General features: G+C 35.8%; 1 protein-coding gene across 1 annotated transcript in view; it reads left to right on the forward strand.

The window, feature by feature from the left end:
- Nucleotides 1–11,097: 11,097 nt before the first annotated feature.
- The window catches only part of LOC136025227 (glutamate [NMDA] receptor subunit 1-like), a gene marked incomplete at its 3' end in the record, with an annotated part of 60,703 nt that continues 45,206 nt past the window's right edge, over nt 11,098–26,594 (forward strand). Inside the window, 2 exon segments of the mRNA XM_065701050.1 lie at nt 11,098–11,278; nt 16,938–17,060. Coding sequence (XP_065557122.1) covers nt 11,156–11,278; nt 16,938–17,060 — 246 coding nt within the window.

Consider the following 26,594-nt stretch of genomic DNA (forward strand, 5'->3'; position numbering starts at 1 on the left):
ACTGAAATATGAAGAAAATGCTCAAACAACCGAATTTATTACTCTAATGACATCAAAACACTTATTCCCTCATGTACAATCCCAATGCAGGTTTCACTCACTAGTGCAACTCTCATCGACAACATATTTTTAACGACACCAGCCACGTCTTCACAAGCTATTCTAACGGATTTTTCTCATCATTTTTTGTTAATTTCCGATGTGAAATATCAGCTTCAGACAAAAAAAAGCACCAGAAATATCAGACTATCAATAAAAAAAAATCTGGACTGTTTAAAGGATAAATTGCATATTGTCGATTGGTCTCGTGTATTTGATGCTGAAGAAGTAAACTCTGCAATGGCTCATTTCTTCGAAAAATTTAACGCTGCTTTTGATGAGTCTTGCCCCAGAGTAAAAACATGAAAAGGAAAATATAATCAACCCATTCAACCGTGGATATCGCCTTCCCTTTTGACCTTAATAAAACAAAAAAACGGTCTATATAAAAAATTGTTATGATTCCCAAGTGAAGAAAATAAAACAGCTTTCAAAAAATACAAAAATCAACTTTCAAAAATAATACGTAATGCTAAAACAAAATCTTATTTTGATTCTTTTAAAGAAATAAGTAAGTCACCAAAGAAAGCTTGGGAGCTAATCAATTCATGCTTAAATCAATCACAAAGAACTTCTACACCATCAGAAATAAAGGACGCTCATGGTCATATAATTGAAAGGGATCTAGAAATAGCTAGTTACATGAATCCGCATTTCGCGTCAATTGGACAATCGGTACCCAACAAACTCCAGCATAACCTGTCCCATGGTCAATGTGATTATCATACATACCTCGTAAAGCCTTCTGTAAAATCTATGTTTTTAACACCGGTAACAGAGGAAGAGCTTGCCAATATTGGTAAGCTTTGAAAGAATGGTAATTCCCCGGGGATTGATGAATCGTCTACGAACACTGTGAAGGCTATTTTACGGAGTATTAATAAAGTAATGTGTCATTTAATAAATCAGTCATTTAGATCGGGAACTTTTCCGGATTGATTTAAGAAAGCAAAGGTAATACCACTGTATAAAAGCTCCGACCGGAGTAATTGCACGAATTACAGACCAATAGCTATTCTTTCAGGTTTTTCTAAATTAATGGAGCGATGTTTTTATAATCGAGTGTATAATTTCCTTATTTCGAATGATTATTTTTCAAAAAATCAGTATGGGTTCATAAAGGGACATAGTACGCAAGATACTATCCTGATAATGGTCCAATTTATTCACGAATGTCTTGATAAAAAAATAATTCCGGCAGGTATTTTTTTGGATCTTGAGAAGGCATTTGGTACGATTTGTCACAATATATGTTGTTTAAATTAAGCTATGGCGGGACAAGAGGACCAGCGCACGATTTTATCGCATCTTACCTAACAGGTTGATCTCAACTAACAACTATCAATAAAACAGTTTCGGATCCATGCTTATTGCCCAATATTGGTGTTCCTCAGGGTTCAATTCTGGGACCACTGATTTTCCTAATATACATAAATGACCTTCCATCAGCAACAGAAACCAATAGCCTGAATGTCGTTTTCGCCGATGATACCGGATCAACACTTGCAAGGCAGTCGGAAGAGGATGTTAAAGAGAAGCCGCAAATCGTGTTTTCCCAGCTGATTGTATGGCTAAAGGCTAATCTTTTGTCATTGAATGCCGCCAAAACGAAATTTATCATTTATAGTAGACTTGGACACAAAGCAAAAGGAATTTCAACAGTAAGTGATCAGGCCACAGATATTCGAATTCAAAGGGTAACTTCACTCCGGTATCTTGGTATAACTATTGATGAAAACCTATCGTATAAAGAACATTGTAATAAATCACGCGTTAAAGTTGCCTAAGGAGTTGGCATAATGAGGAGGCTTCAGCTTTTTTCCCCTACGAAATTCTACGCCTCATTTATTTTGCCTTGGTGCATTCCCATCTTACGTATTGTCCCCTGATTTATTTGGCAACATTCAAATATCATATAAAACCGATCCAGACTCTTCAAATTTTGCGAAGATATTTACCGTCGCCTTCTTCCTATCCAAATAAATCTAAAACTGAAACTATGTATATATATTAACTAATATTTTGCCTGTTTCAGAATTATTCACTCTTCATTCTTTTTTATTTAAGGTAAAATATGACCGCTCGGAACTGCTTTCATACTTTCGTACGAAAAATTTTTTCCCTGAGGAAACTGACTATGTTTATGAAACCCATAATAAATGGAAAATGCAGCACCTGAAATTAACCACTGAGAGATCACGGTTCTTGCCATGTTTTTCGATGATGGGTTCATGGCTATCTGCCATATATTGACTACAGTAAATCGCTCCCAAATATGAAAAAGCAAATTCATTCTATCCTTATAAATAAATTCAAGAATCAGTGATAAAAAAGTCTTAAAATAAATAGATGTTTGTTTGATGTGGATATGGTGGGTTCATTTTTCTTTTTCGTTCCAAAGAAGTTGCCAGTCATCGGTTACCCTCGCTTGCACACTGTTTTTTGTTTTGTTTTTTCGAGTTGATCTTTGCCGAGTGCCGGTTGTTTTGTGGGTGCGTTCCCGTCTAGTGGTGAGTCATGGATTTATTTATATTTGTTTTACGCAATTTTTTTATTTCTTTTTTTTTGTCAAATAGTTGTGCTATATTGTTATACCAGGTCTTTGTCAATCGACCTTGCGTCTCCGGCTTGACCCTCTTTTTATATTCTGTGTGTTGTACAGAAGTTTAAATAAAAATCTTGAATCTTGAATCAGTCTGATGTCAGAGAAGAAGACCTTCTTGTCTGATTGGAAGGTGTCAGTAATAATCCCAGTATTTAAAAAGGGGAACAAATTTGACCGCCGCAACTACCGAGGGATATCACTCATGGATTTGGCTACCAATGTGTTTCGGGATGATTTGGCTTGAAAGGTTCGAGGAAGCAAGGGACGAGCGAACATGTGAAAAGGAGTGCGGATTTTGAAGAGGGAGAGGGTGCACTGACCATATCTTTACTATTCGCCTTATTCTCCAACAGTGTGAACGCTACAACCTCCTTGTAATTAACATGTTCTATGATTTCGGCTCTGCAACCCGTGATAACCTTTGGCGAATCATGGTGCAAGATGATAGGCTGGTTGAATTCATGGAGCTGTTGAAGACCTTTTACGAGCATTGCAAATCGACTGTAAGAGAGCTGAGTGAAGAAACTGAGCCCTTCAATGTGGGAAGTGGTGTGAAATAGGGGTCTATGTTGCCCCCTGTTTTGTTTAACTACTGTAGAGACTGGGTTCTAGACAGACCACTCTCGAGTTTTTGATTTTGTTTTTATGGGATTGGGCATTAAAGGGTCTGACCTAGACTACGTGGATGACATCGACGCTAATGCTGCTGATCCAGCAACTGCCCAAGAAATATTAAATGAAATAGCACATTACTCTCGGCTACTGGGTATGAAGATCAACAAGACCGCAACTACAGTCATGGACCTAAATATACAGTCGGATTATCAGCTTTTGCTTTTAGGGCAAGAATTAGAAAAAGTCGACTGTTAGTTTAGGCCATAATTGGCAGTGGGAGTGTCAAGAACAAAAATGGATCGATTTGAGAAACAGAAAATCTTACAGAATCTTGTAACAATAGAAAAGTGTTTGAATCTAAATGATCAATTTCAGAGGTTAACTGTGCAAAAGAAGATATTCTCTGAAAAGATGCTTGACATAATCATGGAAAATTATTATCTAGCTCTGGATTATTGTAAGAGCCTTTTACGTTGTGGGTGGAATGCATTTACTCAACTTATTGACGTACTAATTGAAACAGGACAAAACGATATTGTGGATACGCTTTTTAACATTACCTCAACACTTCCATAATGATTTTTCGGTCTTTTTTTTGTGAGATTAGTCGATAATTTCAAAATCCTGTCCAAAACAGATATAATTCTACTACAGATATTTTCAACTATGAAGTCATTCAGTCGAGGATTGTCTACATAAATATTGAGAAATTCATTGTAAGTACAGTCACGACATCGAAAAATAAAAGAGAGTAATGCATGAAAACCACAGCTTTTGGTTGATAAATTTTATACTCACCTTTGATTTTGAATAATTGATTTCTCACCTCTTTCAAGGAAGTTTTTGATATGAGGAAGTTTTCGGTGTGTATATAGTGGACCATGAAGATCACAAAATTTTATATCCTTCGCTGTTTGAAAGATGCATAACCAATGCCCCGTCTGCACAGTCGATGGACTACTATTAATAATGATAATTGTGTTGTTAGTCTGACGATTGTGTTGTTGTCATTCACGTAAGTCTGAGGGTATGCAAGAGGATTTATATTTGGACATGTATGAATCCAAGTTAAATATATCGATTATTTGATTGCTGTTCATTGTGCCAAATCTAGTAGAACACTACCGTCGGGGGTAATTTCTCAATAGTTTTCAAATTATTTTACTGAGATTAATACTATACTCTCCGTCAACAGTTTGGCAAAGGTACACTCTAGACGTGCAGTGCTCGTTCGAATAATACTCATATCTTCAGCACCAGGCAAGTCCTAAGCAATGATACCACGAATGTTTGCGAGCATTGTATCAGTAATACCATTTTCAGATATGGTTAATAGAGTTAAAAGAGTTATGGTTAATAGAGTTAAGAGAAAGTTTGACTCTTCTCTAAACTCTACTTTTTAAAACAGTAAGCAACTTTAGCGTAAAGAGCGGGGCTTCGAGGAGGTAAAGCCCCTTTCATATACAGAGTAATTTCTGTTCATTTTAAGTTTTAAAATTGCTCCTTACTTCCATTTAAAAGAACTAATTTTTTATTTAATTTCTGGACTTTTTTTAATTAATGCATGTTTTGATCTTGGCTCTCCGCACATAAATAATTAAAACAAAATTCGCATATTAATTACTTGCAATTAATCAGAAGATTTTCAGAAAAAAGGAGTGAGGGAGGAGGCCTAGTTGCCCTCCAGTTTTTTGGTTACTTAAAAAGGCAATTAGAACGTTTAATTTTTTACAAACGTTTTCATTGGTAAAAATTATACGTAACTTACGAATTAACTTACGTAACGAACTTCTATATTCGTATGTTTGTATTGCGTATATGAGGGGTTCATACTCGCTCTTTATACTAAAGCTTAAATGTCCCAATTCCTTAAAAATGACCTCTGAATCACAAAGGCCGTAGAATAAATAGTTGAAATTACTAAATATACTTTAGCGTAAAGAGTGAGGTATAACGAGGAGGTAAACCCATCATATGCGTAATAATTTTTGTTCGTTATAAGTTTTAATGCTGCTCCTTACTTTCAGTAGAAAAAACTTTTCATATTATTTTTTTCATTGTTTTTTCAAATAATACTGAAAAATCCTGCACCCCCTTCATTGAATTTCTCTTCCCCCATGAGAAGTTCCTCTATGGAAGTATCCTCCCACGTAACTACCCCTCAAATCTCCCCCTAAGCCAAAAAAATCCCCCTGAAAACGTCTGTACACTTCCCAGTAACCATTACTATATGTAAACACAGGTCAAAGTTTGTAACTTACAGCCCCTCCCACGGGGACTGCGGGGGAGTAAGTCGTCCCTAGTGACATAGTTTTCAGGTTTCCGACTATGGTGAATAAAATGGCTATCTAAAATTTTTGATCCGGTGACTTTTGGGAAAAAATGAGCGTAGGAGGGGGCCTCTGTGCCCTCCAATTTTTTTTGGTCACTTAAAAAGGGCACTAGAACTTTTAATTTTTGTTAGAATTAGCCCTCTTACAACAATCTAGGACCAATCAGTCGATACAATCACCCCTGGGTAAAAAAAAAAAACAAATAAACACGCATCCGTGATCTGTCTTCGGGCAAAAAAAAAGCGAAATTCCACATTTTTGTAGATAAGCGCTTGAAACTTCTAAATTAAGGTTCTCTGATACGCTGAATCTGATGATGTGATTTTCGTTAAGATTGTATGACTTTTAGGGGTATTTCCTCCTATTTTCCAAAATGAGGCAACTTTTCTCAGGCTCGTTACTTTTGATGGTTTTACTCGTTAATTGATCTTGATGAATCTTATATATTTAAAATGAACATTAAAATGTGATTCTTTTGATGTAACTTTTGGTATCAAAATTCCATTTTTTAGAGTTTCGGTTACTATTGAGCCGGGTCGCTCCTTACTACAGTTCGTTACCATGAACTGTTTGATACTCTGCTGCTAGCTTCTTTTCAAGTTCAGTGACTTGAGCAAGTGTGGTTGATGATACGTCCTTCTGACAACCGGCACGCGGTGTTTTTTTTTCTGTTTGGCACCCCTCTCCAAAGCCATGGGGTGTTATGTCATCTCCATAGGCCTATTAATTTGAGCTTTTGACTCTTTGAACAAGATGTCTATTTTAAACTTTGATCAAGTTATTTTGGAGGAAGTGCAATTAGAAATTGCGGGGGAGGAATATGGTGGCCCTCAAACCACTTTTCAAGATCCATCTTAATATGCGAAAAAAGTTTCAGCCTATTACCTTCAGCTGTTCTTAAAATATTGTATATCCTCCTTTTTGATAAACTGGATGCACATATTGCCTTTTCATTTAGTATAATATACCCCTCAAAATTTTCCAAAGTTTCTCCTTAATGCCCTCAACCTTTTTGGATACACCAAGAATCAAGTATTTCCTCTTTTCTGAATGAATCCGGCATATAAAGAATGGGCAGACTGCATAATTTACTATCCTTACCTCGGGGCTATGGGAACATGGCACCACTGAAAATATAGCTATTAGACATTTTGACTAGTTTGACTAAATTGACAATTCCGAAATTCCGATCAGTATTGATACAGGTGGCAACTAAAAAAGGCGATAAGGGGGGGGGCTGATTCCCTTCCAATTTCTCTTCAACTTCTGCTTAACGTACCTTGAGAGTTTTAATTTTATGCTCAGTCGTTCTTTAGATATTGCTTATATTCCCTTAGCACAACCAGCAAGCACACAGTGCGTTTTGATTGTGCTCGGCATCTTTTTAAACATTTCCTTATGGTTTCATCTTATGCCCAAAGCCTTTTTGAAGACCTCAGATTAAACACGTCCTTTTTCCCTATAAAAATCCCTATATTAGGGACTATATAAAATCCCTATATAGTTCACAATGGACAACTTGCAAAACTTATAGCCCTTTCCTCGGAGGCTAAAGGGGTGTCAACCCCGGAGGTATAGCTGTTTGACCTTCAAACAATGATGAAGAAAATGGCTATCAGATCAAACTTTCGATCTGATGCAATTGGTAAAAAGGCATGGGGGGCTGGTTGCCCTCTGATCACTTTTGACTCTTAAAACGGCACAAAAACTTTCATTTTCAAATCAAATGAGCCTCCTCCAAAGCATATGTGACCACTCCTTCTATAAATAAAAGCTTTTTTTGTTAACAATAAGCAACTTGCATAGCTTAAAGCCGTTTCCTCGGTGGCTTGGGAGAGCGGGTATCAAACCGAAAGCGTAGTTATTTGACCTTTGTACCATTTTGAAAAAAAATGTCTCTGAAAATTTTGACCATATAAATTTGGGTAGCATGATAGGGGTTGCCCTTCGATTACTTTGTACGCTTGTTAAGCAAATTAGAACTTTCGGTTTCCAATCGAATGAACCCCCTTAAAAGTTTGTACGATCACACCTTCCATGAAAACCTTATATGTTAACAATGAGCAACTTGAATAGCTTAACGTCCTTGCCCTTGGGACTCTTGGGCGTCTATCAACCCTGGAGGCTTGGTTATTTTCCCTTTGGACTATTCTGAACAAAATTTCAAATTATCTTAGAATTTTGATCTGATAAATTTTTGGGAAAAGGGCATGGTGGGGGAGCTGGTTGCCTCTGATCATTTTGACTCTCAAAAATAGAACTTTAATTTCTGATTTTCAATCGAATGAGCCGCTTCCGAAGTTTATACGACCATCTCTACCATAAAAACCTTACATGTTAACAATGAGGAACTTGCATAACTTACAGCCCTTGCCCTGGGGACTGGAAGAGATTATCAAACCCAGAAGCATAGTTTTTTGACCTTTGGACAATTTTGACCGAAATAACCATGTTAAAATTTTGATCGGTAGCATTTGGGTAAGAAACAGTGAGGGGGTTGCCCTCTGATCACTTTTGATTCTTAAAAAAAAGAGCTAGAGCTTCCGATTTCCAATTGAATGAGACTATCCCGGAGTTTTTACGACCACCCCTTCCAAAAAACCTTACGCATTAACAATGGGCAGCTTGCGTAGCTTACAGCCCTTGCCCTGGGGGTTCTGGGGGCCTTGTCAACCCGGAGTCATAGCTATTCGACCTTTGGACTATTTTCAACAAAATGGCTATCTCAAAATTTTGATTGGATACATTTGGAGAAAAGGGGTTTGGGGGCACGGTTGCCCTCTGATCATTTTCGACTCTGAAACAGGACACAAGAACTTACGATTTCCAATCGAATGATGTCGAATCAAATAATATAGCGTCGCGCCAGAAAAAGAAACAGACAGGAATTAAAGGTGGCTAAGGCTTATTTTGACTTTCTGAAAAGTAATTCCTTTTACCAGTGCTTTTTCTTATATTTACCACTTATAATACAATGTTGGTTGTAGTACAGCTGCTTTACTTACGCTTGGCAAAATGGGCCAGAGGACTCTCCTGCTTACTAATACCAAAATTTTGATGATTTCTTCCCATAATTTCCTACAATTTTCTCACTTTACTAATTTTTCCTGCTCTAATTAAAGACCTTCCCATCCAGAGCCATTTTTGAGCAGTACACAAATTAAACAAACCTTCCTAGCTTCTCAGTATTCTACAAAATTCTACTTTCAAAATTAGATTAAAAAAAATCATTTCAGTTGCTTAGCATAGTTATAACCACACTGTTATACTAGCCAATTTAGTTTGGGATCAATTCGAGTTCATCCAAGATCTGGATTCAACACTGCGGTTCCAATCGTTTTTGTCACAAGCCTATGGTAATATAATTTGCAAGTAAACTAGCTCAATTAGGTGGCAATAAGTGACAAAGAATCAAATAATGAAAAATATGTCATGTGTAACATATAATATACAAGTTTGGTCCTATCGATACGAATATACCCATAAGCCTTGAGTTTTCATTGAAGGAAAATAATCAAACAGTTCCTGGTAACGAAGTAAGGAGCGACCCGGGTCAATAGGAACCCAAACTCTAATAAATGGAATTTTGATACTAATAGATACATCACAAGAATCGGACTTTTGTGTTCGTTTTAAATATATAATTTTCATCGAAATTAGTCTTACTCATCAAAAGTAACGAGCCTGAGAAAATTTGCCTTGTTTTGGAAAATAGGGGGAAACACCCCTTAAACGTCATGGTGTCTTAACAAAATCACACCGTCACATTCAGCGTGTCAGAGAACACTATTGTATAGACGTTTAAAGCGCCTATCTACAAAATATGGAATTTTGTATTTTTGCCAGAAGACCGATCACGGGTGCTTGTTTATTTGTTGTTGTTTTTCCCCAGGGGTGATCGCATTGACCCAGTGGTCCTGGAATGTCGCAAAAGGGCTCATTCCAACGGAAATTAAAGTTCTAGTTCCCTTTTTAAGTGACCAAAAATATTGGAGGGCACCTAGGCCCCTCCCACACCCATTTTCCCCCTAAGTCACCGGATTAACATTTTGAAATTGCCATTTCGTTCAGCATAGTCAAAAAGCCTAATAACTATGTCTTTGAGGATGAGTTACTCCCTCACACTCCCCGGGGGAGGAGAGGGGCTGCAAGTCACAATTTGAAATCGAAAGTTCTAGCTCTGTTTTTTAAGAATCAAAAGTGATCAGAGGGCAAACCCCTCACCGTTTCTTCCCCAAATGCTACGGATCAAAATTTTTACATGGTCATTTCGTTCAAAATAGTCCGAAGGTTAAAAACTATGCTTCAGGGTTTGAACCATTGTTTACATATAGAAGCGGTTATTGGGAAATGTACAGACGTATTCAGAGGTATTTTTCTGGTTGAGGGGAGGAGGGCCGAGGGGAGGGGGTTACGTGGGATGATCTTTCCATGGAGAATTTTATCATGGGGGTAGATGGATTCCATGAAGGGAGCGTAGGAGTTTCTAGCATTCTTAAAAAAAAACAATGAAAAAAATAAATATGAAAATAGTTTTTTCAACTTGATGGAGCAATATTAAAAATTAAAGCGAACAGAAATTAATATACATATGAGGAGGTTCTTCTCCTCCTAAATACCTCGCTCTTTACGCTAAAGTATTCTTTATAGTTTGAACCATTTTTTCTATGATCTTCGTGATTCAGGGGCTATTTTTAAAGAAATGCGATAAAATTTAAGCTTTAGTATGACGAGCGAGATATTGATGAGGGGGAAAACCCTCTCATATACGTAATAAAAACATAGGAATATAGAAGCTCGTTAGGTAAGTTAATTTGTAAGTTACGTATATTTAATACGTAATAAAAAAAACGTTCGTAAAAAGATTGAAAATTCTAGTGGCGTTTTTAAATAACCGAGAATGGGAGGGCAAATAGGCCTCACATCCCCTTTTCTCAAAATCGTCCAATCAAAACTATGAGAAAGCCATTTAGCTACAAAAAAATTAATATTCAAACTCCGTTTTAATTATTAATGCTCGGAGACCCGAAATCAAAATATGTATTAATTCAAAACCTTCAGAAATTAAATTAAAAAAACAAGTTTTTTTCAACTGAAAGTAAGGAGTGACATTAAAACTTAAAGCCAACAAAAATTACTCCATATATGAAAGGGACTGTTCCCTCCTAAACGCCTCACTCTTTACGCTAAAGTTTTTTTTATTGTTTTAAAAAGTAGGGTTGTGTGAAAGGGTCAAACTTTAGCGTAAAGAGCGGGGCATTTAGGAGGGAGTAGCTTCTTTCATATAGGGAGTACTTTCTGTTCGTCTTAAGTTTTAATGTTGCTCCTTACTTTCAGTTGAAAAAACTTGCTTTTTTCTATTTAATTCTCTTACCTAAGGGTGCTAATCTCTCTTACCAAAAGAGCGCTTGACAAAATATTACTAGATCAATAGTTTCCCAACTGTGATCTTGAGGAAACAAACATCTCCAGAACAGGAGAGTCCCTTTCTTAAATTTATAAGATGTTTCGAAGTGTTCTTTTAGTATATTTTGTGTCCTTAGTCGCAAACACTAAAAGACATTTTAGGATTGGCGGTGTTTTTAACTCTCATGACAATGTTCGACTTTTTGGGAATACAGTTGATGTAAGTAGCTGTTTTTTTGCTGTTTAAAATTAAATATTAACTAAATGGCCTAACTCTTTTCGCGTGTTATTCCTGTTTTACGATCACTCTAATAGCAAACAATCTTTGAGGGGGACTCGAGGACTTGTTTCATCTCTGAGATTGTGCTTGGAAGCCAGGCCGCATATAAGAGTTTTGAAAGACCACACAGGAGCTACACATTCCTAGGTTTAATAAATTAACACAGAAATGTGTATAAAATAGTGAGCACCAGTCTCTTCTAGAAAACGAAAATTTTAACCTTTATTTATTTTCACGGAGAAAAATGTCAAGATATTGTTTTTAGCAGATTAATACAAACACAAATTAGGTGCAGTTGAATTTTAAAGATTCAAAATCCTATAAAACTTGAATTTTATCTTGAAGAACCTATTATATAAATTGTATTGAATCTCATATATTTCATTAAAATATGACAATATTTGCAGTAAATACTATCCTGGGTGTTATGTTCTGCCCTAGAAAACTGCCAATTTAGAAAATTCAGTTTGAAAATCGGAATTTTTAGACTTTTCTCATCATTTTTCTACTGTAAGCTAATTGTGGTTAATATAAGGACAATGCTTGATCAGTGTTACCAGCGGTGTTGGCCGTAGCAGTATTTTAACACCACCGTGGTTTTCCACCACCATATATTTTCTGCCACCCTTTAACTCAGGTAGGTCAGAATAGACGTAGATATAGACATAGACATAGACACAGATATAGGCAAAAACATCAATGCTTGATCAGTGTTACCAGCGGTGTTGGCCGTAGCAGTATTTTAACACCACCGTGGTTTTCCACCACCATATATTTTCCGCCACCCTTTAACTCATGTAGGTCAGAATAGACGTAGATATAGACATAGACACAGATATAGACAAAAACATAGCGTAGACTAACCCAAAACTAACCTATCTATGCTGACCCAACTATTCCTCTTGATGATGCAAGATTTTCTGGGTGGCGGAAAATATACGGTGGCGTTAAAACACCCACTCAGTGTTGGCAGACACAGAACCGTCCAAATTTGGCATAGCGTCTTGAATCAATCTATGACTCGCAATAACAGTTTACAATCCAGTTTAAAACCATTTGCACGGTTTCCATCAGATGAATCTGCTAATATGCTTATGGCCCGATTCATTTCCTGATAAATTTTGTTTAAGGGCGGATCAGGCATAGTGTTTTTATCAGGCGTTTTAAAATTGTAAAAGTGCAGACACTTTCACAAAATAATGTTATCTTGGAAATAATTTGCGTTCGTTAAAAATGGACGCTGAGAAAAAAAAATATTTATTTGGTCAAAACATCAAGCAACACAAGTCTCTATTATAATTAAATAAAAAAAGAAGTCCTTTTTTAACTGAAAGTAAGGAGCAATGTTAAAACTTAAAACGAACAGAAATTACCCCGTATACGAAAGGGGCTCTTCCCTCTTCAACGCCTCGCTCTTTGCACTAATGTTTGGCTCTTTCTCTCAACTCTACTTTTTAAAACAGTAAAAACTGTAGCGTAAAGATCAGGGCGTTGAAAAAGGAACAGCCCCTTTCATATACGGGATAATTTCTGTTCGTTTTAAGTTTTAATGTTGCTCCTTGCTTTCAGTTAAAAAAAACTTTTTTTTTTATTTAATTTCTGAACGTTTTTTATTTAATCCATGTTTTGATTTTCGGCTCTCCGCAGATGAATAATTAAAACGAAATTTGCATATGTATTTATTTGGCTAATGGCTTCCCCATAGTTTTGATCGAAAGATTTTGAGAAAAAAGGAGGGGGAGGAGGCCCAGTTGCCCTCAAATTTTTTGGGTACTTAAAAAGGCAACTACAACTTTTAGTTTTTGCGGACATGTTTCATTAGTAAAAGATATACGTGACTTACGAATTAGCTTACGTAACAAACTTCTACATTCTTATGTTTTTACTAGCTGTTGAGGTGGCGCTTCGCGCCACCCCAACACCTAGTTGGTGGGGCTCTTCGCGCCCCCCAAGCCCCCCCCCCCCCGCGCGCGTAAATCGTTACGCGTCATATTAGTTATGCGCCATTGTAGTTGTGTCCCTGTGTCCCACCTGTGAATAGATATATATATATATATATATATATATATATATATATATATATATATATATATATATATATATATATATATAAAAATAAGTTGTTTGTCTGTCTGTCGAGTGACGTCATGTTTGTGTGTTGACTGACGTCATGAAGTTAGTTGTCGTCATTTTTGCTATGACGGTGACGTCATTAACGGTATTTAAGACATTTGTTCACGGAAAAATGTTTAATTGTAAAATGACTGAAGAACCTACAATGGCAACAGCCGAGGAAGCTGCTCAAAGAGTTTATGCCAAAAAACTTGCTGCTGATAGAGAAAGTAAGAAAAGAAAGCTTTCCGAGGAATCACAAGAACAGCAAGAAAACAGGCTTGCAGCTGATAGAGAAAGTAAGAAAAGAAAGCGTGCCGGGGAATCACAAGAACAGCAAGAAAACAGGCTTGCGGCTAAAGAACGCAAAACCGCGCAGTTAGATGAAAATCCACCTGGACAGCGAGAGTCAAAACATATCAAAACTGAAAATGATAGCGATGATGATTGAGTTTGGGATTTTGACTTGGATAAGGTCATCAATGCCTACCAGATTTAAGTTAAAAAAACAAAGGTTCGTCGATATGTACTTCATAGTGACGCTGAAAAATAAAGAAGAAAAAGAAAACTGAAAAAAGAAAAAAGGTAAAAAACTAAAAAAAAACTAAAAAGAAAAAACACTCAAAGAGAAATTACAGACCGGGACACAAATGACGACCGAGACAGAGGGAATATAAGTGACGACCGGGAACCTCAAAGAGAAATTACAGACTGGGACACCCGGACACAAATCACGACCGGGACACAGGGAATATAAATGACGACCGGGACACAGGGACACAACTACAACGGGGACGCCGGGGGCACAGGCGGGATATATAAATGACGACCGGGACACAGGGATTGTTCGAATAGAAATTACAGACCGGGACACAAATGACGACCGGGACACCGGGACACAGGGAATATAAATGACGACCGGGACACTCAAAGAGAAATTACAAACTGGGACACCGGGACACAAATGACGACCGGGACACAGGGAATATAAATGACGACCGGGACACAGGGACACATCATTAGAATAACGAGGTATAGATCTGAATACGGATTGTTTTTCCCATGGACAATTATATGTTGCATGTTCAAGAGTCAGTAAACTTGACAATCTATTTATATGCACAGACAATGGGACAGCGAAGAATGTTGTATATTCGCATGTTTTACGTAGTTAAAAACATATATTTATATCTATCTCTATTCACAGGTGGGACACAGGGACACAGGTACAATGGCGCGTACCGACTTACGCGCGCGGGGGGGCTTGGGGGGGCGCGAAGCGCCCCACCAACTAGGTGTTGGGGTGGCGTGAAGCGCCACCCCAACAGCTAGTATATATATATATATATATATATATATATATATATGTATATATATATATATATATATATATATATATATATATATATATATATATATATATATATATATATATATATGTTTTTAACTACGTAAAACATGCGAATATACAACATTCTTCGCTGTCCCATTGTCTGTGCATATAAATAGATTGTCAAGTTTACTGACTCTTGAACATGCAACATATAATTGTCCATGGGAAAAACAATCCGTATTCAGATCTATACCTCGTTATTCTAATGATGTGTCCCTGTGTCCCGGTCGTCATTTATATTCCCTGTGTCCCGGTCGTGATTTGTGTCCGGGTGTCCCAGTCTGTAATTTCTCTTTGAGGTTTCCGGTCGTCATTTATATTCCCTGTGTCCCGGTCGTCATTTGTGTCCCGGTGTCCCGGTATGTAATTTCATCAGTTGACAAACATGACGTCAGTCGACACACAACTTCATGACGCATACAGCTCAATCCTTATAATGACGTCAGTCGACAAACATGACGTCAGTCGACACACAAACATGAGGTCACTCGACACACACACAGACAACTTATTTATATATATATATATATATATATATATATATATATATATATATATATATATATATATATATATATATATATATATATATATATATATATATATATATATATATATATATATATATATATATATATATATATATATATATATATATATATATATATATATATATATATATATATATATATATATATATATATATATATATATATATATATATATATATATATATATATATATATATATATATATATATATATATATATATATAGATTACGTATATGAGAGGGTTCGCCCACTCGTCAATACCTCGCTCTTTACACTAAAGCTTAAATGTTGTCCTAATTCCTTAAGAATGACCCCTGAATCACAAAGGCTGTAGAATAAATAGTTGAAATTACTAAAAATATTATAGCGTAAAGAGTGAGGCATCAGGAGGAGGTGAACACCTTATATACTCAATATTTTCTGTTCGTTTTAAGTTTTAATGCTACTCCTTACTTTCAGTTGAAAAAACTTTATCATATTTATTTTTTCATTGTTTCTTTTAAATAATGGTGGAAAATGCTGCACCCCCTTCATAGAAATCTTCTTCCCCCATGGTAAATTCCTTCATGGAAAGTTTCCCCCACACAACCCCCTCCTCCCAACCAAAAAATCCCCCTGAAAACGTCTGTACGCTCCCCAATAACCATTACTATATGCAAACACTGGTCAAAGTTTGTAACTTGCAGCCCCTCCTACGGGGACTGTGGGGGAGTAAGTCGTCCCCAAAGACATAGTTTAAGGTTTTCGACTATGTTGAATAAAATGGCTATCTCAGAATTTTGATCCGACAACTTTGGGAAAAAATAATTGTGGGAGGGGGCCTAAGTGCCCTTCGATTTTTTGGTCACTTAAAAAGGGCACTAGAACTTATCATTTCCGTTCGAATGAGCCCTCTTGCAAAATTCTAGGATCACCCCTGAGAAAAAAAACAAAAACAAACAAAAAAATAAACACGCATCCGTGATTTGTGTTCTGGCAAAAAATACAAAATTCTACAATTTTGTAAATAGGAGCTTGGAACTTTTACGGTTGGGTTTTCTGATACGCTGAATCTGACTTTGTGATTTTCGTTAAGATTCTATGGCTTTTAGGGGGGGGGGGAGGTTCCCTATTTTCTAAAATAGGACAAATTATCTCAGGCTCGTAACTTTTGATGGGTAAGACTAAACTTGATGAAACTTATATATTTAAAATCAGCATTGAAATGCGATTCTTTTGATGTAACTATTGGTTTTTTAGAGTTTTGGTTACTATTGAGCCGGGTCGCTCCTTACTACAGTTCGTTACCACGAACTATTTGATAAACATATTTCTACAAGAACTTGGATAACTTGAAATTTCTTGTAAAATACGTCTAATAGGTTCATTTCTAAATTGACAACACGCTGCACCAGTCCAGCCTTTTAGGCTTACCTGGGTAGCACGAAATATATGGGTGTGAACAATGTAGGATCTCAAAACATAGTACTCATGCATTTTTTATAAGTCTTACTTACCTTCGTATTATACAGAAATCAAGTGTATTAATCTATTCATTTGAAGGAGATCAACACGGAGCTTCTCCATCAACTGGCAAATGTTACTCTGGATGGAACCGCTGTTATTGCAAACAACAATGAGCTGCTAACATTCAATGATTTCTGTCAAAATATTCTCTCAAAGAAGGTAAGACAGTGTTTTAAACAAAAGATTTATTTTTATGATTTGACATTGTCATTTGCCTTCTTTCAGATTCGTCATTGAAGCATAAGCGTTGAAGCTTCAATTGATGACATCAATTGATGATGATGACATCATCACATCACCTTGAGTTGTCAACACGTAGCAAAGCGTGATGTTTTTTCTAATGTTCTATCTTATAGCATCCCAACCTTGCCGCCATCTCACAGGACAATTGAAAAGTACAATTTATTTGCCACCCTGTATATTGAAAAGTAAATATCCCACTTAATTTTCATGAACTGACGCTACTATTCTTGCCTAGAATTAGCCTAACTACAAGAACTAGTCTAGTTCCGTTAGTCAAGTGGCGATTCACGGAAATTCTTAAGAGGGCTGGAATGGGAGCATATACAATGAGGAATTCTTAACCTTGGGTTTAGATTTTTGACCGCGAAGATCGTTATGGTATCCTTTTCTTGCTTTCCAACCCTTCCATTTCAGAAATTGCACCGAAAATGCCATTTTTGGTTGCCCTATGGCAATTATTTTTAGAATTATCAAGTCAAATTAAATAAAATAACACGCAGAGATAAAATTAAAATTAAAATAAGCCCTTAAAGAGCCCTTGTTGAAACGAGATATCATGCAAAAAGTGATATTCCTTGCTATTCAAGGTGGGGATTTACGATTTTCTTTAATGGAATTTTAGACCATGCTGAATCCTAATGAAGTTTTCTCGTTTTTATCCACCGCTGGTTTTGAGGAGTTTTAAACAATTTTTCAAAATTCCAGCAAATATTTTTTCGCCACTAAATTTTGTTATGAAGGTTAATCGAAATAATGGTTACCTTCTCTGAGGCAGCTGCAAATTTTAAATTTCTATTGAAAGACAGTTTTTTCAGAATTTTTTTTAAGCTTTTGGTTACTATGGGCCCTGGTTAGCTGATTAATAGGTTGCAGCTATTACTATAACCATGATTTCTCTAACATTTTTTTCTATTGAATAACCCTATGCAATGGGTTTTTTATAAAAAAAGATCACTTGATTTATTGTATGGATGTGCAGAATCTGAAATTTATAGATTATTTTGGGAATAAACTTTAAACTACGTTGAGGCCATACATTTTTTAATCCTAAAACCCATCTATCTTTCTTAATATAGGTTTTCTTATGCCAATATTTTTAAATTTAGCTGCTGAAAAAATTGATCAGATGCCAAGACGTATTGAACGTTCCAGTCTTAGGACACTAATAAAAGAAAACATTAATACAGAATGCTTTCCAAATATTGCATTACCTTATTTCGCCTATAGGCCTATCATTTTTTCCGCAGTAACCTTAAGCAATGGAGTTGATGCAAAATTTGGTTACGTATTTCATTTCAATTTTTGAGCTTGAAGTTCTAATATTGTGTTTGAGGTCGACAATACGAAAACCAGGCCTTTTTTTCGATTTCTTCAGAGAAAATTCATTTCAACTCACAATTTAAGGTGACGCCGAAAACGGTTTCTTAAAGCACATGTCATTTTGAAACTACTCTACTCGATTGTCAACTTAAGCCAAAAATCCTTAGTCATGGTAACTAGGCTAAATGGGCAATGGACAATTGTCGATGTTTTAGTTCCGAGATCTTTCAAACAGTTCGTGGTAACGAACTGTAGTAAGGAGCGACCAGGCTCAATAGTAACCAAAACTCTAAAAAATGGATATTTTGATATCAATAGCTACATCAAAAGAATTGCATTTTAATGCTGATTTTAAATATATAAGTTTCATCAAGTTTAGTGTTACCCATCAAAAGTTACGAGCCTGAGAAAATGTGTCTTATTTTAGAAAATAGGGGGAAACACCCCCTAAAAGTCATAGAATCTTAACACCATCAGATTCAGCATATCAGAGAACCGTTTTGTAGAAGTTTCAAGCTCCTATGTACAAAAATCTGGAATTTTTAATTTTTTGCCAGAAGGCAGATCACGGATGCGTGTTTACTTGTTTGTTTGTTTGTTTTTCCCCAGGGGTGATCTTATTGACCCAGTGGTCCTAGAATCTTGCGAGAGGGCTCATTCTAATGGAAATGAAAAATTCTGGTGCCCTTTTTAAGTGGCCAAAAAAATTGAAGGGCACCTAGGCCCCCTCCCGAGCTAGTTATTTTCCCGAGGTCAACGGATCAAAATTCTGAGATAGCCATTTTATTCAGCGTAATCGAAAAACCTTAAAAAATGTCTTTGGGGACGACTTACTCCCCCACAGTCCCCATGGGAGGGGCTACAAGTTACAAACTTTGACCAGTGCTTACATGTAGTAATGCTTATTGGGAAGTGTATAGACGTTTTCAGGGGGATTTTTTGGTTGGGGGGGAGGGTTTGAAAAGAGGGGGATATGTGGGGGGAACTTTCCATCGAGGAATTTGTCAGGGGTAAGAAAATTTCCATAAAGGGAGCGCAGGATTTTCTAGCATTATTAAAAAAATAACAGTGAAAAAAATATGAAACGTTTTTTCAACTGGAAGTAAGGAGCAGCATTAAAACTTAAAACGAACAGAAATTATTACGCATATGAGGGGCTCACCTCCTCCTAATACCTCGCTCTTTACGCTAAAGTATTTTTAGCAATTTCAACTATTTATTCTACGGCTTTTGTGATTCAGGGGTCATTCTTAATGAATTGGGACAAAATTTAATCTTTAGAGTAAAGAGCGAGGTACTGACGAGGGATTGAACCCCTCATATATGTAATAAAATCATGAGATTACAAAAGTTTCTTACGTAAGCCAATTTATAAGTTACGTTTATCTTTTACTAATAAAAACATTCGTAAAAAAGTAAAAGTTCTAGTTGCCTTTTTAAGCAACCAAAAAATCGCAGGGCTACTAGGCTTCCTCCACCGTTCCTTTTTTTCTCAAAATCAATCGATTAAAACTATGAGAAAGCCATTTAGCCAAAAAAAAATAAACTTGCAAATTTCGTGTTAATTATTCCTCTGCGAGAGCCAAATTCTAAACATGCATTGATTCAAAAACGTTCAGAAATTAAATAAAAAGCAGAGTTGAGAGAAAGACTCAAACTTTAGCGTAAAGAGCGGGGCGTTGATGAGGAAGCAGCCCCTTTCATATACGAAGTAATTTCTGTTCATTTTAAGTTTTAATGTCGCTCCTTACTTTCAGCTAAAAAAACTTGTTTTTTTATTTAATTCTTATAGGGATTGGTATTAAGCCTTGTCGTCCACTTTGTAGAAGTTGAAACCAATCTCCAGGCCCCTTAAATGTCAGCTAAAAATATACTTTATTTGAAATGTTTTCTTCTAGGATCATTAAATATAGCATAATTTGAATCAATTTTATATTCGTGTTATAGTCGTGTTATAATCTAAACTGAATTAAGAAAAATAATTAAAAACAAATATGACATACTGAAAAAATAAATATGAAAAAGATTTTTTCAACTGGAAGTAAGGAGCAGCATTAAAACTTAAAACAAACAGAAATTATTACGCATATGAGGGGCTCACCTCCTCCTAATACCTCGCTCTTTACGCTAAAGTATTTTTAGCAATTTCAACTATTTATTCTACGGCTTTTGTGATTCAGGGGTCATTCTTAATGAATTGGGACAAAATTTAATCTTTAGAGTAAAGAGCGAGGTACTGACGAGGGAGTGAACCCCTCATATATGTAATAAAATCATGAGATTACAAAAGTTTCTTACGTAAGCCAATTTATAAGTTACGTTTATCTTTTACTAATAAAAACATTCGTAAAAAAGTAAAAGTTCTAGTTGCCTTTTTAAGCAACCAAAAAATCGCAGGGCTACTAGGCTTCCTCCACCGTTCCTTTTTTTCTCAAAATCATTCGATTAAAACTATGAGAAAGCCATTTAGCCAAAAAAAAAAATAAACTTGCAAATTTCGTGTTAATTAATCCTCTGCGAGAGCCAAAATCTAAACATGCATTGATTCAAAAACGTTCAGAAATTAAATAAAAAGCAGAGTTGAGAGAAAGACTCAAACTTTAGCGTAAAGAGCGGGGCGTTGATGAGGAAGCAGCCCCTTTCATATACGAAGTAATTTCTGTTCATTTTAAGTTTTAATGTCGCTCCTTACTTTCAGCTAAAAAAACTTGTTTTTTTATTTAATTCTTATAGGGATTGGTATTAAGCCTTGTCGTCCACTTTGTAGAAGTTGAAACCAATCTCCAGGCCCCTTAAATGTCAGCTAAAAATATACTTTATTTGAAATGTTTTCTTCTAGGATCATTAAATATAGCATAATTTGAATCAATTTCATATTCGTGTTATAGTCGTGTTATAATCTAAACTGAATTAAGAAAAATAATTAAAAACAAATATGACTGGCAAAAAAATGTTATGTTCGGTCCTACCCCCAAGCCTAGTTATACGTTCAAAATACATTAATTTCGGCTTTTGAATATTGCAAAGTCTGAAGTTTGGCAATACGTCTCCATGAAGATGTAATTTTAGACTTTTTTTTTAAACTTGATACAGTTTTCTCGTTATATAATCGATAAATTAAATCGATTAATTTTTCCAAATGTCTGAAGCATAGTTATTCAAAACATTAATTTCGGCTTTTGAATATTGCAAAGTCTGAAGTTTGGCAATAAGTCTCCATGAAGATTTAATTTTAAACTTTCGTATTTTATTAAAACTTAATATAGTTTCTTTGTTATATAATCAATAAATTAAATCGATTAAGTGTTCCAAATGTCTGAAGTATAGTTATTCAAAATATTAATTTCGGCTTTTGAATATTGCAAAGTCTGAAGTTTGGCAATAAGTCTCCATGAAGATTTAATTTTAAACTTTCGTTTCTTATTTAAACTTAATACAGTTTTCTTGTTATATAATCGATAAATTAAATCGGTTAATTGTTCCAAATGTCTGAAGTATAGTTATTCAAAACATCTAAATTTAAGAACAGTTTCTTGAATTGTTTGAGGTACGCAACTGGCAAGCATTAAGATATTTGTTGTTTCGGTAGAACATTTCTGCTTGGGAAATCTACGACATTTAAAGTGCGAGGTTGTTTGTTGTAACATTTTGTAGATGAAGTTGTCCTCAATTTTTGTGCAATTAACTGTAACCACAAACAGAAGATATATAAAAAGAGGGAATGTAATAAAGGGGTATATAAAGGGTATAGAGGGTCAGTGGTGGTCCGAGTCTCTCTTGCACCCTGGGAAAAATCTTGATTAGCCCTCCCCCTCACAAAAATTTCCCCCTGTCTCCCACAAAATTTTCTGGCCAAATTTTAACAAAGGTATTTTCAATTTATTAATTAATTAATAATTTGTCTATGATTTACCATTTAAATTATTTAATTATTATTAATTGTTTTAATTGAATTATTTAAGGACTGAAGGATGGTTTATTAACTGCGCCCACAGCTTTATTTTAACAACGATAAAATTTCGAAAATTACAGAATGGTTATAACCGTTAGATTATTTATTTGAAATTTTGCTCCTCTAAAATTTTTGCACCCAGGACAAGTCCTATATCCCTCCGCTCTTCTCTAAAACCACCTCTGTAGACGGTGCATGAAGACATTCTACCAGTGATAGCCACTAAAAACATGAAAGTAGATCTTATATGCCAAGGTAAATCCTAAAAAAGCCTTATGCCAGATTTTCCCCTCACCAAGACTATCTGTCTTGGATTTTTCAACAATCAGTCATTCCCGCAACAACTTGATTTTTCTTAATCGGAAATGGTAACCGAAACTCTAAAGAACGTAATTTCGATATCAATAGATACATAAAAAGAATTAGCTTATTATAATAATTCCAAATATATAAGATTTATCAACACTAGTGTCCCCCATCAAAATTGACGAACCTGAGAAAATTTGCCTGATTTTTGAAATAGGGAGAAAACACTCCTGAAAAATCAAAGACTCTTACAAATAAATTAAATAAAAAAAACAAGTTTTTTAAATGAAAGTAAGGAGCGACATTAAAACTTAAAACGAACAGAAATTACTCCGTATATGAAAGGGGCTTTTCCTTCTCAACGCCCCGCTCTTTACGCTAAAGTTTGACTCTTAATCTTAACTCTACATTTTAAAACAGTAAAAAACTTTAGCGTAAAGAGCAGGGCGTTGAGAAGGGAAAGGGAAAGATATACGTAACTTATAAATTAGCTTACGTAAAGAACTTTTGTATTCTCATGTTTTATTACATATATGAGGGGGTTCGCCCCCTCGTCAGTACCTCGCTCTTTACACTAAAGCTTAAATTTTGTCCCAATTTAGGAGGAGGTGAGCCCCTCATATGGGTAATAATTTCTGTTCGTTTTAAGTTTTAATGCTGCTGCTTACTTCCAGCGTGAAAAAAAACTTTTTCATATTGATTTTTTCATTGTTTTTTTTTAAGTAATGCTAGTGAATCCTGCGCTCCCTTCATGGAAATTTTCTTCCCCCATGATAAATTCCTCGATGGAAAGTTCCCGCAGCATATCCCCCTCTTCTCAACCCCTGCCTCCAACCAAAAAATCCTCCTGAAAACGCCTGTACACTTCCCAATAACCATTACTAAATGTAAGCACTGGTCAAAGTTTTGAACTTGTAACCCCTCCCACGGGGACTGTGGGGGAGTAAGTCGTCCCCAAAGACATAGTTATAAGATTTTTCGACTACGTTGAATAAAATGGCTATCTCAGAATTTTGATCCGTTGACTTTGGGAAAATAATTAGCGTGGGAGGGGGCCTAGGTGCCCTCCAATTTTTTTGGTCACCTAAAAAGGGCACTAGAACTTTTCATTTCCGTTAGAATGAGCCCTGTCGCATCATTCTAGGACAACTGGGTCGATACGATCACCCCTGAAAAAAAAAAAAAAATAAACACGCATCCGTGATCTGCCTTCTGGCAAAAAATATAAATTCCAGATTTTTGTAGATAGGAGCTTGAAACTTCTACAGTATGGTTCTCTGATACGCTGAATCTGATGGTGTGATTTTCGTTAAGATTCTATGACTTTTAGGGGGTGTCTCCCCCTATTTTCTAAAATAACACAAATTTTCTCAGGCTCGTAACTTTTGATGAGTAAGACTAAACTTGATGAAACTAATATATTTCAAATCAGCATTAAAATGCGATTCTTTTGATGTAGCTATTGGTACCAAAATTCCATTTTTTAGAGTTTTGGTTACTATTGAGCCGGGTCGCTCCTTACTACAGTTCGTTACCACGAACTGTTTGATCACACCATCAGATTGAGCGTATCAGAGACCTCTACTGTAGAAGTTTTAGGCTCATATACACAATTAAATAAAAAAGTTTTTTCAACAAAAAGTAAAGAGCAACATTAAAACAGATGAACAGAAATTATTTCGTATATGAAGGGGGGTAAACTCCTCCTCAACACCTTGCTCTTTACGCTAAAGTTTTTTAGTACTTTTGGAAAAACTTCTTATTGTTCCAATTAAATGACCCTTGTGTTTCAGGAGTCGCTCTTAAGGAATTGCGACAAAATTCAAACTTTAGCGTAAAAAGCGAGTTGTTAAGGAGGAGGTATCCCCCTTCATATACGCAATAATTTCTGTTCATTTAAAGTTTTAATGCTGCTCCTTAGTCAGTTGAAAAAACTTTTTTTTTTTTAATTTCTGATCGTTTTTTCAATAATCTCAGAAAATCCGGCCCCACCTCCGCGGAAAAATACCCTCTCCACGGATATATCCTCTAAACAATTCAATCAATTCAATCCCGGTGAAATCACGCTCAAAATTGAGACAGAAAAGAGAAGGCAAGAAATACAAAAAGATCTTTGTATAGGATTTCTGGTAAATTCTCCCAGTGTATAATTTCTCTGACAATTTTACCCCTGGAAACTTCCCTTCCCATGGAAGATTCTCCTGTGAAAAAAAAAAAAAAAACAGCAGAAAATTCGTCTTCCCCACCCTAAAATATATGCATAATTTCCTATATCAAATACTGTGCGTAAACAATGGACAATTTTTAACAACTTAAAAACCTTTCCCCTGGAGCTGCTGGGGGTCATGCTATATTCAAAGGTGTATTTATTGGGCCTTTCAACTATGATGAACAAAACGGCTATCTCAACATTTTATTCGGGGATTTTAGAGAAAAGTGGGTGGGGGAGGGGGCCCAGTCACCCTCAAATCTTTTTGGTCACTTAAAAGGACACTAGAACTTTTAATTTCCGTTCGAGTGAGCCTTCTAACGATATAATAGGAACGCTGGATCCATATGATCACTCCGGGGAAAAAAACAAATAAACACGCATCCGTGATCTTTTCCTAGGGATGATTGTATCGAAATAATGATCCTGGAATATCCAGAGAGGCTGCATTCTAACGAAAATTAAAACTTCTAGTGCCCTTTGTAAGTGGCCAAAAAGACTGAAGGCAAACTACCCCCCTCTCACGCCCCTTTTTTCCCGAAGTTGTCTGATCCTAAATTTTGAGATAACCATTTTAATATAACCAATAACCGTGGAAAATTTCCACGAAGACGTTTTCCGTGGGGAGGGGGAAGAATATTTCATGGAGGGTGAGCCAGATTTACCAGAATTACTTGAAAGCTATCAGAAATTAAATAAAAAAGACAATATTTTTAACTGAAGTAAAGAGCAACATTAAACTCAAAACGAATAGAAATTGTTTCATAAATGTAAGAGTTTCTCCCCTTTTCAATGCCTTGCTCTTTACGCTAGAGTTTGACAGTTTGTCCCAATATCTTAAGAGCGGCTCCTGAAACGCAAGAGTCATTTAATTTGAATAAGGAGTTTTTAGTATTTTTGGCAAAGAAAAACTCCAGTAGTGGTTTAACCTTGATCTGAAGAACACAAAACGCTTCTTGAGAATCTCACATTTTCATGCTCAATGGTCATACATGTATAGTCATCCAATTCAAAAATAAATCATGTAATCACCATTGAAACCTCATTCTTTCTTCTAGCTTTACTTTTTCTCCTGATCCTTCTCAGATGTATGTAAGTCCGTCTACTTAGTTTCTGTCCCCAAGCCTATGGCGAGAGTTGCACCAACTCACCATAATTTAGGAGCTAGGGAATATCTTTTTCATTTGTATATTATAAAAACAGAAAGTAGATAATTTTCAAAATCAAAAAAGTGTATCTTTTGTTTTTTAAATCGTTTCCAGTAAGGTAAAAACAAACAAAAATATATTCTTTCAAACGTTAGAGGATTTGGGGAGTAATAAAATAGAGGAGGCAATTCCTAATTACTGTCCTCCTACAATTGGTACCCCCGCACAGGGATAATTTTCTTTGGGATGTAGGGGGGCTTTAATTGTCTAGCTACTTTTCTCTGTCCCCCTAGAGGTATTGTCTAGATTTTTCTGTCCCCCTAAAGGTATTTTAAGTGAATTTTATTTGTGTTTCAGTAATAAGAAAACGAAGTTGCCCCTCCTTAGGTTTTGAAAGACAAATTTCGCCCCTCCCCCTAATTTCTGTGAATTGACCCCACTACTTTTCTCTTTCAGTTTTGTACTTTCTAAAATTGATGCTAGCTTTCAAAGAGTATAAAAGCATGGCCTTCTTT

Source organism: Artemia franciscana, chromosome 3, assembly GCF_032884065.1.
Source record: "Artemia franciscana chromosome 3, ASM3288406v1, whole genome shotgun sequence".
Lineage (NCBI taxonomy): Eukaryota > Metazoa > Arthropoda > Branchiopoda > Anostraca > Artemiidae > Artemia > Artemia franciscana.